The following is a 13,615-nucleotide window of genomic DNA, read 5'->3' on the forward strand; positions in this document are numbered from 1 at the left end:
ACACGTGACAGTAAGTGCGTGCTCTGGAACTGCACACAAAGCCCTTCATCTCCCTCAGTGCCTCACTGGCGACCTGCCGCACTGGGCCCGAAAATTTTCCTCTAGAGAAGCCCTACTCAAATTCAGCTTCTTTCTCCATACCACTAACAAAGCAAAATGGTATGTTCAAATACATAAAACCATAACGACGATGTCAGGCTATCGAGAGCTATAATCCACTGCAAACGCAAACAAGTTCCCCTCCAATCCAACAGAGTTTATCACCTGTCTTGTTGAAAGTCACCTATCATGAATCCATACTCCCACAAACTCCCGCATCCATTCCAGCGTAAATCGTCGAAAACTAGAATAATTACTAACATATCAGGGTCGCGTTAGAACTAAGACTGTCAAGAGAGCCTCTAAGGTTTTGATCGAGAGATACTACCCTAAGTTGACCTTGGACTTCGAGACCAACAAGAGATTGACCTCCGAGATTGCTGAGATCCAGTCCAAGAGACTCAGAAACAAGATTGCTGGTTACACCACCCACTTGATGAAGAGAATCCAGAAGGGCCCAGTTAGAGGTATCTCTTTCAAGTTGCAGGAAGAGGAGAGAGAGAGAAAGGACCAGTACGTCCCAGAGGTCTCTGCCTTGGACTTGTCCCACACTGGTGGTCAGTTGGAGGTTGACGCCGAGACTGCTGACTTGGTCAAGACCTTGGGCTTCAAGATCCCTCTTCAGACTGTTGCCATCTCTTCCCAGAGAGGTCCAAGAAGATTCGCCAAGAGAAACTAAGCGTTTCGACTGGCAAGTCTAACTCATCATAATAAATGTATTGTATATTGATTACCTGTAGATCATTTACATGTTGGGCTCCGCCTTCCTCTCCTCAGCATCGTCCTCTTCATCCACTAGAACAGATGCATCGAAATAGAGCGACGGATCTAGCGTCGAGATGTTAGCCAGTTTGGCCTTTCCGTCTAACAATAGTTCACTCATAACCTTACCACTACCTGGGGCATTGTTGATACCCCAACATGAGTGTCCGGAGCATAAGAAGAGGTTGTCCACATTGGTCTCACCAATTAATGGGCCACTGGACGAGGGCACATCCAACACAGGTAAGTAACAAGCTTGTCTCTTCAAAATTCTTCCCTTGCGCAACATCGAAGACATCTTACCCACTTGGGAGAAAAGATCGTCACACTTCGACTTAACCACCTCAACATCGTCCGTCGTCTCTGGCACGTCAACGGCAGAATCACCTTCTCCACACACAAAGACCTCGTCCTTTCTTGCGTATATCTCAGGCGACACATACTTGTTTCCAACCTTGTATTCTGTGAAGATAGCGTATGGGGACACACGCTGGTCATTATGTGGTGCAATGGTAATAGAGTGAGCTCTCAAGCCAGAGATTGGGCAGTCCGGAAGGATCTTGGACGTCCAAGGGCCCACGGATAGAACGATTTGATCACCCTTCAAGCTCACTGGCTCGTGGACATCCTTTTTAGCACTCGTTGGCTCATATGTGATACCTGTGGCAACACCAGTGTCCATCAGATATAGAATCTTATTGACCTTTCCGAGAATGAGTTCTAGGGCGCCATTGGAATCTTCAACGGCCTTCTTCAAGATGAAGTTGGTGAATCTGTAAGGATGCACCTGAGCGGTGGTGTCTTTACCACCCAAAGAGGAGCACAGGTTGACAAATTGTTCTGTGATCCAGTTCAAGTCCGTGGGCAATTTCTTGGAATCTCGTTGTCTGGTGACTTTAGATGTCTTCTTGGGTGGGAATTCGGTATCAGGCAGGGCAGTTTGCGTCACCTGCTTTTCTGATTCCGAGTTACTCTCATCTTCTTCGGGGCTGAATCCTGTTATGTCACCCTCTATGGATACTGTAGTAAGCCGTCTGTAATCCCACACGTTTTCGCCATCATACAAGTCAGAAAGCTCCTGATGCAATTGAAAAGAAAGAGGCACTAACTGCTGTGGGAAAGCCCAAAGCGCCAATAACCCACCAGCCTTGCCACTAGCACCACCAGCCACACGCTTGCTTTCCACCAAGGAGATGTGGTACTTTTGGGGATCAAACTTGGGGTGCTTCACTAAGTAGTAAGCGGTGCAAACACCAATGATACCTGCGCCAACTATAATAATATGTTTCTTGCCCTCATGGCGGCCTGAAGGCTCGGAGGAAAAAGTTAGGTAGTCTGACATGACCTGGTTTTCTTATGATGTAGAAGAGGCCAGAGATATATAAGGTGTGAGTGCAGTGCAGTCAAAAGCGAGAAACATGTATGGTTTCTGCAGGCCCAGCAGCAATGGTGGTGAATACTTTCCCAGCGAGATAAAGCTGCACACATGCAGTGGATGCAAAAACGGTGCAGAGGCGGACTGACTAGAAGGTGGGGTGATGCTAGCTAGGTAAAAGCGGCCCGCTTTGCAAGCCATTGTCCAGAGGAGACCCCTGGCGCGATTTGGAAGAAGCTCCGAATATGGTTTGGGTTTTCAGAAAAAACAGCTGATTTCTCACGTAAGCGCTATGCGGCATGGTCCACCAACTGGTGTTGAGGGTGAAGCACCACAAAGCTTGATACCTCGGTGCCGTGTCCATTGATAGATATTTGCCCATCATTCAGGAGTATCGAAATGAAGGGATTTTCTGCGCATTCCACCAGATTTATGCTCCGCAAGAATTGCCGTTTTGCAACCATTGAAAGCGCTGCAAGATACCGCCTAGGACTTTTTGCCTGAAGCATCCATTTTTCCGGGCTTAGTGGTCCGATTGTTAACCCGCTTGGGAGGGCCTCCACGCAAGGGTCCAGCCAAGATTCATTATACTAGATCTGCCTGCAAAGCTGACAGGTATTCAGGAACGCTCACGTAAGTATACAAGATCTTCCTTACATATTTCTCATACTGCTTGAAATCTCCCTTTGTCTGTTTGGTCTGTATAGTCTAGCTTCGCTTGGCCTTCTTTTTACCAAATAGCTTCTTGGCGACCCCCAAAGTCTTCACGGCAAATAAAGACACAATCATAGCGGCTATTGTGGTGACAAGCTTCTCATTTTTGCTCCAGAGCTCGTAGTCGAACAAATGAATCTGATCCTTTTTCCTCCTTTCCAAATAAAGAGAAAGTGGATCTTTGTCTTCATTCCATTGAGGCTTGCTCAATCCCTTCAACCTGACGTGCCTTTCAACCTCTTCTTCACGACGTGGGTCATTCACGATTCTATAAAATAGCTCGAATCCCTGAGGACTGTTCTCAAGAGCCACCTCCGGAATAGGGTGGATGGTACTTGTGGTACTTGACGTAATCAAAAATGAATAGTGTGGCGAGGGTATCCTCTTTAAAACCTTGTCTATTAATTCATCATTGGCACGGATCGCCAAGTCACGCTCAGGGCCTGGAGGCGGAAGAGGGTTGAACTCGATTCTGATGATTCTCTTTCTCGTGTCTATGTATTCGGCAAACACGTCTTCTTCCTCATTCATGCTAATCGTTTCGGCAGAGCAAGTCCTGGTAATGTAGGCTTCTAAGAACAGTAGATCAAGGGTTCCCTCAACCCAAGGCATACCAATCAAGGTACTCAGCATATGCATATACTTGACCAAGTTCCGCCAGAGCTCCTGCTTTCGGTCGATCATGTCGATATTCTCAAGACCAGGCATGTTGATGATGAGATATGCGTCGGAAGAGCATTCTGTAATGGACTTCTTGAGCATGTTCGTGACGCTCTGGGGGTCTTGTTTCTGGATAAATGGGTGCTTCACCTCATCCCTAAGGCCGGGAACTAAACTATGAGATCCATAAAGAACTGGGACGGCCTGGAAAGCTAAAACTGGGATGGTATATAGCAAAAAGGCGAAGAGTAGCATCTTTGGTGAAGAATCGATGTAGTATGAGGCATCTGTTCTATGTCGCGACTATGCAGAAACTTGGCTGTGCTACGTTTTTGAATAACATCCATGAAATTCTACTCTATATAATACCACCCCATCTTGAATTTCCTTTTGCACACCTCATAGTCATGGTTTAGTCACACTCAATTTTAGCATCTTCTTTCACGTAATTGGAAAGGAAGCCATTAAACAATGACGTTAAACGCTCAATATCATGAGAGCCACCAGTCTCTCTGATAGAGTGCATTGATAATTGTGGGTTACCCAAATCAAGAGTCCTAATACCCAACTTAGCAGAAAGCATGGGCCCAATAGTGGAGCCACAGGGAGAGTCATTTCTCACAACGAACAACTGCAAAGGCACGCGTGCAGCATTGGCAACAGCCTTGATAAGCACGATACCACGCGAGTTCGTAGCGTACCTTTGGTTGGCATTGATCTTGATAACAGGGCCCTTGTTGACCTCAGGCTTATTGACTTTTTCATAAAATCTTTCATAGTTTGGATGAACACCGTGAGCTTGGTCAGAAGACAACAAGAACGATCTGTTGCACATACGGGGAAAGTCGCCGCTTTCGTTTGCAGCAAGGCGAGAAAGAACGTCTGGCAAGAAAGAGGAGTCTGCTCCTTGAGCGGAAACAGAGCCAATTTCCTCGTGGTCAAACAAAGAGATCATGGCCACACCATCGTTGGCTGGATGGGCATCAGCGAGAGCCTCTGCAGCAGCAAAACAGGATGTCAAGTTGTCTTGACGAGGACCAAAGATGAATTCGTCATGCAAGCCACCTAACGTTGCAGGTTGGTAATCGCCCAATACCAATTCAAAGTCTTCAATCTGTTTTGGCTCGACGCCCAACTCCTTGGCAATCAATGTTACAAGAGACTCGTTGTGACGCTCAACAACGTGCTTCACTGCGTTGAAGGCTTCTTCTGGAAATTGCAATGCTGGATCGTCCTTGCAGGAGTGGCCAAAGTCCTCTTGACCAGCAATTGGAAGTAACTCTGTCTCACGGTTGAACTCAAACTTAGTGTTTGCGTCTCTGTTCAAATGAATTGCCAAAGTTGGGATTCTCATCAATGGCTTGTTCAAGTGCAACAACTTAGGAACATAGTTACCTGCCTCGTCTCGAATGTACACCCTACCGGCAACAGACAAGTCACGGTCAAACCAGGAGTGTGCAATCAAACCACCATATGTCTCAACGCCAATCTCAATGAAGCCTTGGTTGGACTTCTTGGAGATTGGTTTGATCCTGAGACAAGGAGAGTCCGTGTGTGCACCGATGATAGCAACTGGGTTACCTGGTTTGTAGTCGGTACCAGTAGAGAACGCAATTAACGAAGACCCGTTTCTAGTGACGACATAACTCGAATCTGGTTGTATGTCCCAAGAGTCCTTCTCCTTCAACACCTGGAATCCCTTCTTCACAAGCAATGACTTGACATTGTGAACAGCATGGTAGGGAGATGGTGAGGCGTTGACATAATCAACGAAGCGTTGGGCAGCTTTGAGATCACTCATGATGAAAGAAGTGTTATACTGGACCATTCGCAGAGCCGCCTGTTTGACAGAGCGTATTTCTCCACACAGGAGGAGCCGTCCGCGCGGAAGGCTCGAGCGGATTATGCAGCTGTTACCAAGGGCATTTAGCTATACTGATTATTGTCTGCGATGACATCCGAAAAGAAGTCGTCGGGGTTAAATTGGGAGTCCTGATTGGGAAGTCCACCCTGATCTGGAAGCCCTGTGGAATTGTTTAATGTTTCATCAGGGTCCTCAAGTTTTACTTTTCCAACACCGCTTTCAAGCTCTGCAATTTCTCTCTCAATTTCTTTCCTGCGCTGCTCTTGACGCTCGGCCACCTTCTCTAGATGTATTATGTAGTCGACAGATGTCAGAAGAATAGTAGCTTTGTTGGGCTTTGAATCTCTCACCTTTACCGTTGAAAGAAGCTCCTTCATCTCCGCTGAATTCTGATGCGGTTGCTTCAGTAGACTTTGCACGGCGCATACTTGTGGGTTCAATAGAGAAGGTGGCACAAGAAATCCAAGTTCCTTGATCTTTTCCTTTATCAAATCACGCCGCCTGCGCTCCACGGCATTGTGGAACTCTCTTCTGCGCTTGGCTTTCTCTTCCTGAGTTAATTGCTTACCACTAGTTGGGTAGGGTTCCGACTTCTTCGAGTTACTTGGAGCGGAGGTACCCAAAGCCAGCAGACTAGGCGGAGACAATGTGTTCTCAATAGACTGTTGCTGCTGCTGCTGTTGTCGCTGTGCATGGGACTCGTTGAAGGAAGTCTGATTGAAGTTAACAGATGTAGGAATGCTCTTGCTCATGTTCAAGTTGAGTGGTGGAGGTGGTGAATTAGGGAACGAGGTCCCAGAGTATGGTGACCTTAGATTGTCAAAATTGCCATCTTGGGGTCTGGACTGTGGTGACAAGAAAGCGTTAGCCAGTGGCGACACGTATGGGTCTCCCAGAGGAGGAATACTGACGGATCCATGTCTGGAAAGTTCAGGACTGAAAGTGTTTTGGTAGGAGTTTGGCAAGCTGTCTTCGGCAATGGCTGACAAGTGATTGTAATGATTTGCTCTTGTGTTTGGCGAGAAGTATTGAGCAGAGGAGAAGATGTTGATGCCCGAGTCATTGACGTTATTCTCCGGTGAGACTAGCTGATCCAAGTTGGTGAAGTTGTCGTTCATGCTAAACTGCAAAGGGTCAGCCTGTGAGCCAAATCCTGGGGTGAAGTCATTGCTAGCGGCGCCTTGGGGTTGGTATCTTGGGGACACCGGCTGTTGTGAAGGCGAAGATAAGAACTCAAACGTGCTAAAGTAGGGGTCATTGGGGTTCAAGTTCTGTTGACCTTGAGAAGCACCTTGCGTCGGACTCTGAAACGTTGTGGGTGATGTGACGGTTGGAGAGGAGTACTCTTCCTTGATTTGCTGGTTCAAGTCTAAGCTAAAGTGGTCTGTTTGTGGTTGAGAGTCTGCTGTCTGAGGCTGTACCCGGGAAAACTCATCCTGCGAGCTACCATCCTGACCTTGCGAGTAGTTCAAGTACGAGTCGTACTGCTTCGCTCTTGAGGAGTCGGTGGTGCTCGACTCGTCAAATGGGCTGTCTCTTAAGAAGTCCTCCATGAGGGAATTTGTAGTTATGGAAATAAAAGAATGTCAAAAGCTATCCAATGGCTTGTGTGAACTCTTGTGGCACTTAAGTTTGTGGAACGCAATGGGAGCCCGTGGGGTATTAGCTTATAATTAGAATATCACAATGTAACGAGTACACCCAAACAATTGTGGCCTGGGGCTAAGATGTAGGTACCGAGAGAGGACCCCGGACCAGGGGTTACCCGGCCTGTGCACACTGCGGAACAGATTACATAAGACGGGTCTACAGAATCGACCAACCGCTTTCAAACTCCTCGACACAAATTGTCACTTCTACATAATGCAAATATTGAAATCACTCCAACCGGGCCAACTGATGTTGCTTTTGAAACCAAAGACATTCCGATTCCAGTCATGTGACCTTCTCGAGGCTGGCTTCCATTCCGCGGTTGGTAATGGTTGCAAAAAGTTACTTTGAGAGGCTTTCGTTCTCCTCTTTTCTACGTAAAATTATATTCAAGCAAACATTAAAACAATCTACTGAACAGGGGTTTCTTTTTTGGGCATTCTGTTCAAGACACGGTCCCAGACCAGCTTGCGCCTCTTGGTGGCCTTCTTTCCTAGAGCTTCCTCCTGTGTCTCAGTTTCCTTCTTGTCACCCAGGCTTGCACTTTCCTTAGAATCAACTTTTTTCGGAGATTTTGACTCGGTCTCTTCTCTACCAGTTTCCTCCTTGGTGTTCTTCGTGTATGACTGATTGAAATTGGAATATTTTGAATCCCCAAGAAGACGGATCAAAGCCTCCTCTCTGTCCTCAAACAACTTCTTGTCCATGACCACGAAAGTGTGCAGACCACGAGAAGATACACGAACGTTGTCACCGTAGTCCACTGTCTTGGTTCCAATTTGGCTTTCGAGCTCCTCGCCGAGTAAACTGTTCTTTCTACTGTGTTTCTGATGAACGCTCAGACCAGCAGCCGAGTAAAACGAGTTGAGGTCATTGCCCTTAGTATTGTTGTGGGCAGAGATTGGAAGCATGGAAGTAATGTCATCTTTATCTGGCTCTTCAAAATCGTGAACAATTCCCAGAGGCTCGAATTCCTCATTGGCCCTGAATGGGCTTCCAAGTCCTTCTTCATCAAAGCCAAGGTCCATTGCGATAAACCCTGGAGAAGATCTCAAAGAGGTTTCGGAGGCAGCATCCAGTGTCTCTTTTTGAGAAGAGGAATTTTTACTTGACTTGCCCTCACCGGAATCCGTTTGAGACAGAGGCGTCCCTTCGACAGCCCCGTTCGCCAGCTTCACTGACTTGTCAGAGGTTTCGCTTCCCTCTGGCTTCTCGGTTTCTGCTCTCTCTGTAGACTGCTTCTTTTCCATGCTTTCTTGTGTCTCGGAAGCTATACCTTGAGTTGAGTTTTCCACCTTAGCATTTGGATCAGCATTCGAGGAAACCTCGTCATTACCGTCTTCTGACGACTTAGGGCCATGAGAACTCTTAGAATTGATGGAACATACGGTGTCATTGTTCGACAAGGCATCATTGTGTTTGACTCCTGAATCAACTTCAGCATCGGGCTTCTGAGCCTGAGATTTCTTTGATTGTTCTTCTGAAGCATCTGAGGACGAAGCATCTGCGCTACTGTTCACAGGTGACTTCGAGAAAAGCTTCTTCAACTTTAACTTACTTATTCTCTTTTCGGTCATTTTCAAGTTCGTAAGGTGATAGAATTTTTTAGAGAGTTAACGGAATCATCGCTTTATATCCTCCACCCGGATCAAACTGTTGAGGCTGAGGTGTCAGAGGATGACCAAATTGTACAAACTACTAGGATTGGAATTACCGTTCTATTAGTCTATAGCTCAGCCCTTGATTAAGCATCCCCAATGAATACATAATGAATAATCTAGTTATTCTTTCTCTTGTTGACCAACTTCTTCTTCACGTGCTTCTTCATCTTCGTCTTTCTCTTCTCTGCCTTGGCCTCTTTGGCCGCTTGTTTTCTAGCTTTCTTATCATCCTTATCTTCAAACTTTTTACCCTTCACCTCCTTCTCCTTCTTTCTGCGTCTTCCTTCAGTTTCTTCGTCAGATTCTTCCTCGTCGGAGTCATCCTCGTCAGACTCATCGTCTGATTCCTCTTCTGAACTGGTTTCTTGCTCTTCTTCGGCAACAAGGTCTGTGAGTGTGTCGACTCTGCCCTCTTGGAACTTCTCAAAATCACGCTCATCAAGATTATTCAACGACCTCACCAAATGGAGTGACCGGAAAATTTCATCATCGACGTTTGAGCTATCCACCTCACTTTTCAAAGGAAGAGAATCGAGGTAAATTCTCAACTGCGCATCATCCTCGTCGTCCACACCCAAATTGGGTTCGGTAATGTACTTAAATAATAGTCTTTCAGGGAACACATGTATCTTCTTTCTTGAGAAAAAGTCATTGACGTTCTTGATATCCATTCGCAAGAAGTCAAGTGCCATGGGATGTTCAGGCTCAACTGATTGCGAAACATCAATAATGTAGAGCTTGTCATTGTGAACAATGGAGTTGTATTCACTCAAATCAGCATGAACAAGACGACATTTCTGATACATTCTTCTCATGTAGATGAGCATCTGCTGGTAGTAAAACACGATCTCATCTAAGTCCTTGAATGGATGGTCCTTGAGTTTGGGGGAAGGTTGAGCATTTCCCTTGGTCAAGTACTCCATAACCAAGACATGTGAACGAAGTTCAATAGGCTCGGGGCACGGAATGCCATTCACATAGAGTCTTTTCAAATTTCTGAACTCTTTCTCAGCCCACACTTTGACCATCTTTCTAGGGTTACTTTGGTTCTTCGTATTCCTGAACCGGAACTCACCGTCCACATAACGCTCTCTGTCTTTGAAAACCAAAATCGAGGTCTTGTAAATCTTCACGGCGTACTCTCTGTCCGAGATAGTCGTGTCTTCGTGGTCACCATGGTAGACATTCGCTTCTTTACCCGTCGAGATGCATCCGTTGATTCTGGAGATGATGCCTTTGTTTATAATCTTTGCCAAAAAACGCATGGTTCTTGGGTCCAAAACCTGTTCCACAGTTGCCCTGTTGGCCCTGTCCTTCGTGGTCTTGGGTCCCTTCTTCAACGGCTCAGTATTGATCACCAGGGTATATTTCTCCACAATCTCACCTCTGTCAGTAATGGTTCTGGAATTTGAGGGAGCTTCGGATTCCAGATCACTGCTGTCAGTGTCTGACAGACTAATATGGAGATTTTCCATATTCTCCTCCAATTCTCTCTCCGACATTGCCCCAGAATGTTCTTTTCAAAAGTATTACCTGATGCGCAGAGAAGCGATGCTTCGCGCAACTGATCAACATCATTCTACCCGTTCTTCATCGTACTGCTAGCATAAATCAACGCAAGATGGCAGCAAAAATTCTTGAACAGATTCTTCCATCGGTATGTTTTTCCAACTCAATCCTGAGATCATTCTAACTTTGCAGAAGTTCTTTGTTGTCATACCCCTATATATTGGTGTCGAGGTGATTCTCGCTGTCGCTATCCTTAACAAGGCTGGTGGTGCTTACGGTGTCTTGTCCATTCTTACAGGTCACCACTTGAACTTCTGGCAGTGGCTTTTCAACTTGTTGTCATTCCTTACCCTTCCGTTCTACATCTCCGGCTTGTCCAACATCCTCAACAAAGCCAACAACGTTCGCAAGACAAGCTTGGCATGCGTGATCTACTTGATTGATACTGTCATTGGTCTTCTTTACACCATCTACTTTGTTCACTTTTGGTTCAGTAGGGAGGACAACAACCCTACCAGCTACGGTGGCTCTGGCACTGAAGCATCTGGTGTCGACGCGTACAGCTCGTACGCCCGTCGTGATGGGTCCAGTGATTCTCTTTCTCAGTCTGCGTCGCCACAAAGAGAGCTCTTTTTGACCGTCAGTGGAATTATTGTAACCAACGCGCTCCGGTTGTACTTTGCATTGGTCTTCGTCTCTTTCACCAAACAGCTCTTGAAGCAGTCCGCCCTTAACCAGAAGTACTACGGTGCAGACTCTTTAGACGAAGAAGTTTTGCACCCTACAAGTTTGATGGGTAGGGTGAAGAAGGTTATCTACGATCTCGAGATGAGAGCTAAGAGCTTCATGACAGACCTTTTGAAATAATCACTGTCTTTTCACATTTTCATACAAAACACCTCAAAATTTAATAGAGCAGCATAAAGCGGCTTGTATCCATAGTCAAATAATCGTCATAAACATTGTCATACTTTTAAACGCCTCGAACAATCTTTCCAATTTTGCATTCAATGTGCCTGTGCGCTAAGAAATCACATACCCTCGGTGGATTTATTGTCAGCCGATTTAATTTCAACGCTCTTATAATTCAGCTAAAAATGAGCCGATAACCATGGCTTTTTCATTGACGTCTATATTGTGAAAGCTTAGAGCCAAATCTGTACATGCCGGCAAGGATGCTTACTAGGGAGCTAGATCTCGCAACGGTCCCCACAATCGCACCATACACCATCTACCACAAATTTCACCATGGGCCAAGCGGCTAGCAACGAAGAAGATACAGCTTCATCAAAGCTGTTAGTGCTTGAACTGTTTACGAAAGAGCAAATCAATAAATACTTTCAATTGCGTTGTGTGCATTTGCTCACGAGAGAAGAGCTATCCTCTCTAGCATCGAGGCTCAATGTGACCTCAGCCAATGATCCCGAGACAGCCATTTCGTATTCGGATGTTGCTTACGTCCTTCAATTGTCCAACAAGAAGGACCAAGATATACTGGATGTTCACCAAGGCTTCGTCAAAGCAGTGAAGCTCCTCACAAACACTCTACTGGTCCTTGCGAGGTTGCCATTTCTACAAGACTTCACAGACAAGGAGCAATTGACTCTACGAGGTTTAATAATCTCGTCCACTGTACTTCTGGGGAGGATACGGCGTATGCTAGGTCACAAGTACAATTACTTGAAGCTCTTGTTCATTGCCTTCGCAGCGGCTTCAGGCGTTGACCAAGTGCCAAACTCCGAAAAGTCCGACGGAGATCCAGAGAAAGCCAGTTCTCTCAATGGTGACGATCAATTTGTCGTCGAGGCTGTAAGACTTCCCAACGGCCGTGAAGATGATGAGCATAACGACTTTGAGACAGCCAGGAGGATCAAGTGGGACACCTTCGCCAACATCAAGAACTATGACGATATTAAGGTGGAGGAGCTTGCGATAAATGGAGAAGACCTTGTGAAGATACTCACGCTTTTGCTTGTGGTAAGCTCAGTTCCGAAGAAGTCTCACGAAGAGATGCAAGCCGAGCTCCACAAGTCACTAGAAGAGAAATGGCTGGAGTTTGAGGTAGCAGCGCAAACACTAGTCAGATTTTTTGACGTCACAATCGACAGACTAAACCTCAAGGCTTCTTCCATCTCCTATAACCAGTTCCATGCTGGTTGTGAGAGGGGCCTAGCTCGTTTTATCATTGACGCTCTAGCCAAGCTCGTCGAGAGAAGCATCTTCTCCTCCATTCAGTCAGAGGGAAGAGTACAGCAAGAGCAGGAGACACACGAAGAGAATACCTCACCCAACTCATCTCCGAAGAAACCGAAGCGGAAGCAAAAGTTTCAAGAAACTAGGTTGGTGAACGAGGCATCACTCTCTCTTATAACATTGGCTCTTCAAAGCGCTGGCAAAAATGTTTCTGTCGGAACGTCAAACATCGTGAATCTTTACAATGGCTCCCAAAGTGGGTTTTCCATCAGATCTTTGGAACTGAAAATCTTTAAATGGCATGCGCCCACGATCCTTTTAGTCTCAGGCAAACGACTCAAGTCAAAGACGATAAATACTAACAGAAGATACCAGGAGTTCGATCAGGAGTATCCAAGATATTTTCTCGCCAATGAAAACCCACTTAGGCTGTGGCAGGGTGAACTGGACAGGATCACATACGCCGTCTTTTTGAATTCACCATGGAAATCATCCAATAAGAAAAACTTTGGAGACGAGGAAACGATGATAGTCAGTTTACTGCCACGATTTGACTATTTCAAGTCTAAACTAGACCCTGTATTGCAAGGTCAGCTGGTATACTTTAGCAATTTGGGTATGGGACTTGGCTTTGGTAATGATCAGCCGGTCAACAAGAACACGATTCGCAAGTATTTGCCGGGCAATGTCTCGCTCACAATCGAGGCCAACCTAGAATTTGCGGTTTTCAGACACATCCGTAGTTCTGGGCCCAATTCGACAAACTACTTCGAAAAATCAGCGCAGCAGGAATTAGAGGACGATGATTACGAAGACAGATTTATGATTACAGACTTGGAGGTCTGGGGCATCGGTTCTAACAAGGAGTTAGAGGAACAAAGGAAGTTATGGGAATGGGAAGAAAAGCAAGCGAAGGCTAGGCAGAGCGTTAACGTGCGAGACATGGGAGAAGAGCGTGCATTCCTCGAAATGGCCGGTTTGATTGGAAATTATGGACAATAGGCTAATCAATCTCGCACTAGAGAAATGGCTGCAAAATTCCAAATCGCACATCCAAACACCACATATATAGATGATGATCATCGCGGTGAATAATATACTAACCAGTATATACCTTGCAATAAGACA

General features: G+C 46.0%; 9 protein-coding genes across 9 annotated transcripts; 3 read left to right on the forward strand and 6 right to left on the reverse strand.

Annotated features, from left to right (window-relative positions):
• Window positions 1-288: 288 nt before the first annotated feature.
• RPS17B (40S ribosomal protein eS17) lies at window positions 289-778 on the forward strand (the record flags this gene model as incomplete). The annotated part of the gene is made up of 2 exons (XM_024856959.1): window positions 289-335; window positions 379-778. The coding sequence occupies 2 exons, from the start codon at window positions 289-291 to the stop codon at window positions 776-778; spliced, it is 447 nt and encodes a 148-aa protein (XP_024714839.1).
• Window positions 779-844: 66 nt separating this feature from the next.
• On the reverse strand, window positions 845-2,203 carry C7M61_001555 (uncharacterized protein; the record flags this gene model as incomplete). Its single annotated transcript, XM_024856960.1, has 1 exon — window positions 845-2,203. The coding sequence occupies one exon, from the start codon at window positions 2,201-2,203 to the stop codon at window positions 845-847; it is 1,359 nt and encodes a 452-aa protein (XP_024714840.1).
• A 741-nt stretch (window positions 2,204-2,944) lies between these two features.
• BIG1 (Big1p) lies at window positions 2,945-3,865 on the reverse strand (the record flags this gene model as incomplete). The annotated part of the gene is made up of 1 exon (XM_024856961.1): window positions 2,945-3,865. The coding sequence occupies one exon, from the start codon at window positions 3,863-3,865 to the stop codon at window positions 2,945-2,947; it is 921 nt and encodes a 306-aa protein (XP_024714841.1).
• Window positions 3,866-4,022: 157 nt separating this feature from the next.
• Window positions 4,023-5,411, reverse strand: C7M61_001557 (aspartyl aminopeptidase; the record flags this gene model as incomplete). Its single annotated transcript, XM_024856962.1, has 1 exon — window positions 4,023-5,411. The coding sequence occupies one exon, from the start codon at window positions 5,409-5,411 to the stop codon at window positions 4,023-4,025; it is 1,389 nt and encodes a 462-aa protein (XP_024714842.1).
• A 125-nt stretch (window positions 5,412-5,536) lies between these two features.
• On the reverse strand, window positions 5,537-7,027 carry RTG3 (Rtg3p; the record flags this gene model as incomplete). The annotated part of the gene is made up of 1 exon (XM_024856963.1): window positions 5,537-7,027. The coding sequence occupies one exon, from the start codon at window positions 7,025-7,027 to the stop codon at window positions 5,537-5,539; it is 1,491 nt and encodes a 496-aa protein (XP_024714843.1).
• A 507-nt stretch (window positions 7,028-7,534) lies between these two features.
• On the reverse strand, window positions 7,535-8,701 carry C7M61_001559 (uncharacterized protein; the record flags this gene model as incomplete). Its single annotated transcript, XM_024856964.1, has 1 exon — window positions 7,535-8,701. The coding sequence occupies one exon, from the start codon at window positions 8,699-8,701 to the stop codon at window positions 7,535-7,537; it is 1,167 nt and encodes a 388-aa protein (XP_024714844.1).
• A 200-nt stretch (window positions 8,702-8,901) lies between these two features.
• C7M61_001560 (protein kinase) lies at window positions 8,902-10,287 on the reverse strand (the record flags this gene model as incomplete). Its single annotated transcript, XM_024856965.1, has 1 exon — window positions 8,902-10,287. One exon carries the CDS (start codon window positions 10,285-10,287, stop codon window positions 8,902-8,904), a length of 1,386 nt encoding a protein of 461 aa, XP_024714845.1.
• Window positions 10,288-10,444: 157 nt separating this feature from the next.
• On the forward strand, window positions 10,445-11,161 carry C7M61_001561 (uncharacterized protein; the record flags this gene model as incomplete). Its single annotated transcript, XM_024856966.1, has 1 exon — window positions 10,445-11,161. The coding sequence occupies one exon, from the start codon at window positions 10,445-10,447 to the stop codon at window positions 11,159-11,161; it is 717 nt and encodes a 238-aa protein (XP_024714846.1).
• Window positions 11,162-11,542: 381 nt separating this feature from the next.
• On the forward strand, window positions 11,543-13,489 carry C7M61_001562 (TLD domain-containing protein; the record flags this gene model as incomplete). Its single annotated transcript, XM_024856967.1, has 1 exon — window positions 11,543-13,489. The coding sequence occupies one exon, from the start codon at window positions 11,543-11,545 to the stop codon at window positions 13,487-13,489; it is 1,947 nt and encodes a 648-aa protein (XP_024714847.1).
• Between the last annotated feature and the right edge of the window lie 126 nt (window positions 13,490-13,615).

Source organism: Candidozyma pseudohaemuli, assembly GCF_003013735.1.
Source record: "Candidozyma pseudohaemuli strain B12108 chromosome Unknown scaffold00002, whole genome shotgun sequence".
NCBI lineage: Eukaryota > Fungi > Ascomycota > Pichiomycetes > Serinales > Metschnikowiaceae > Candidozyma > Candidozyma pseudohaemuli.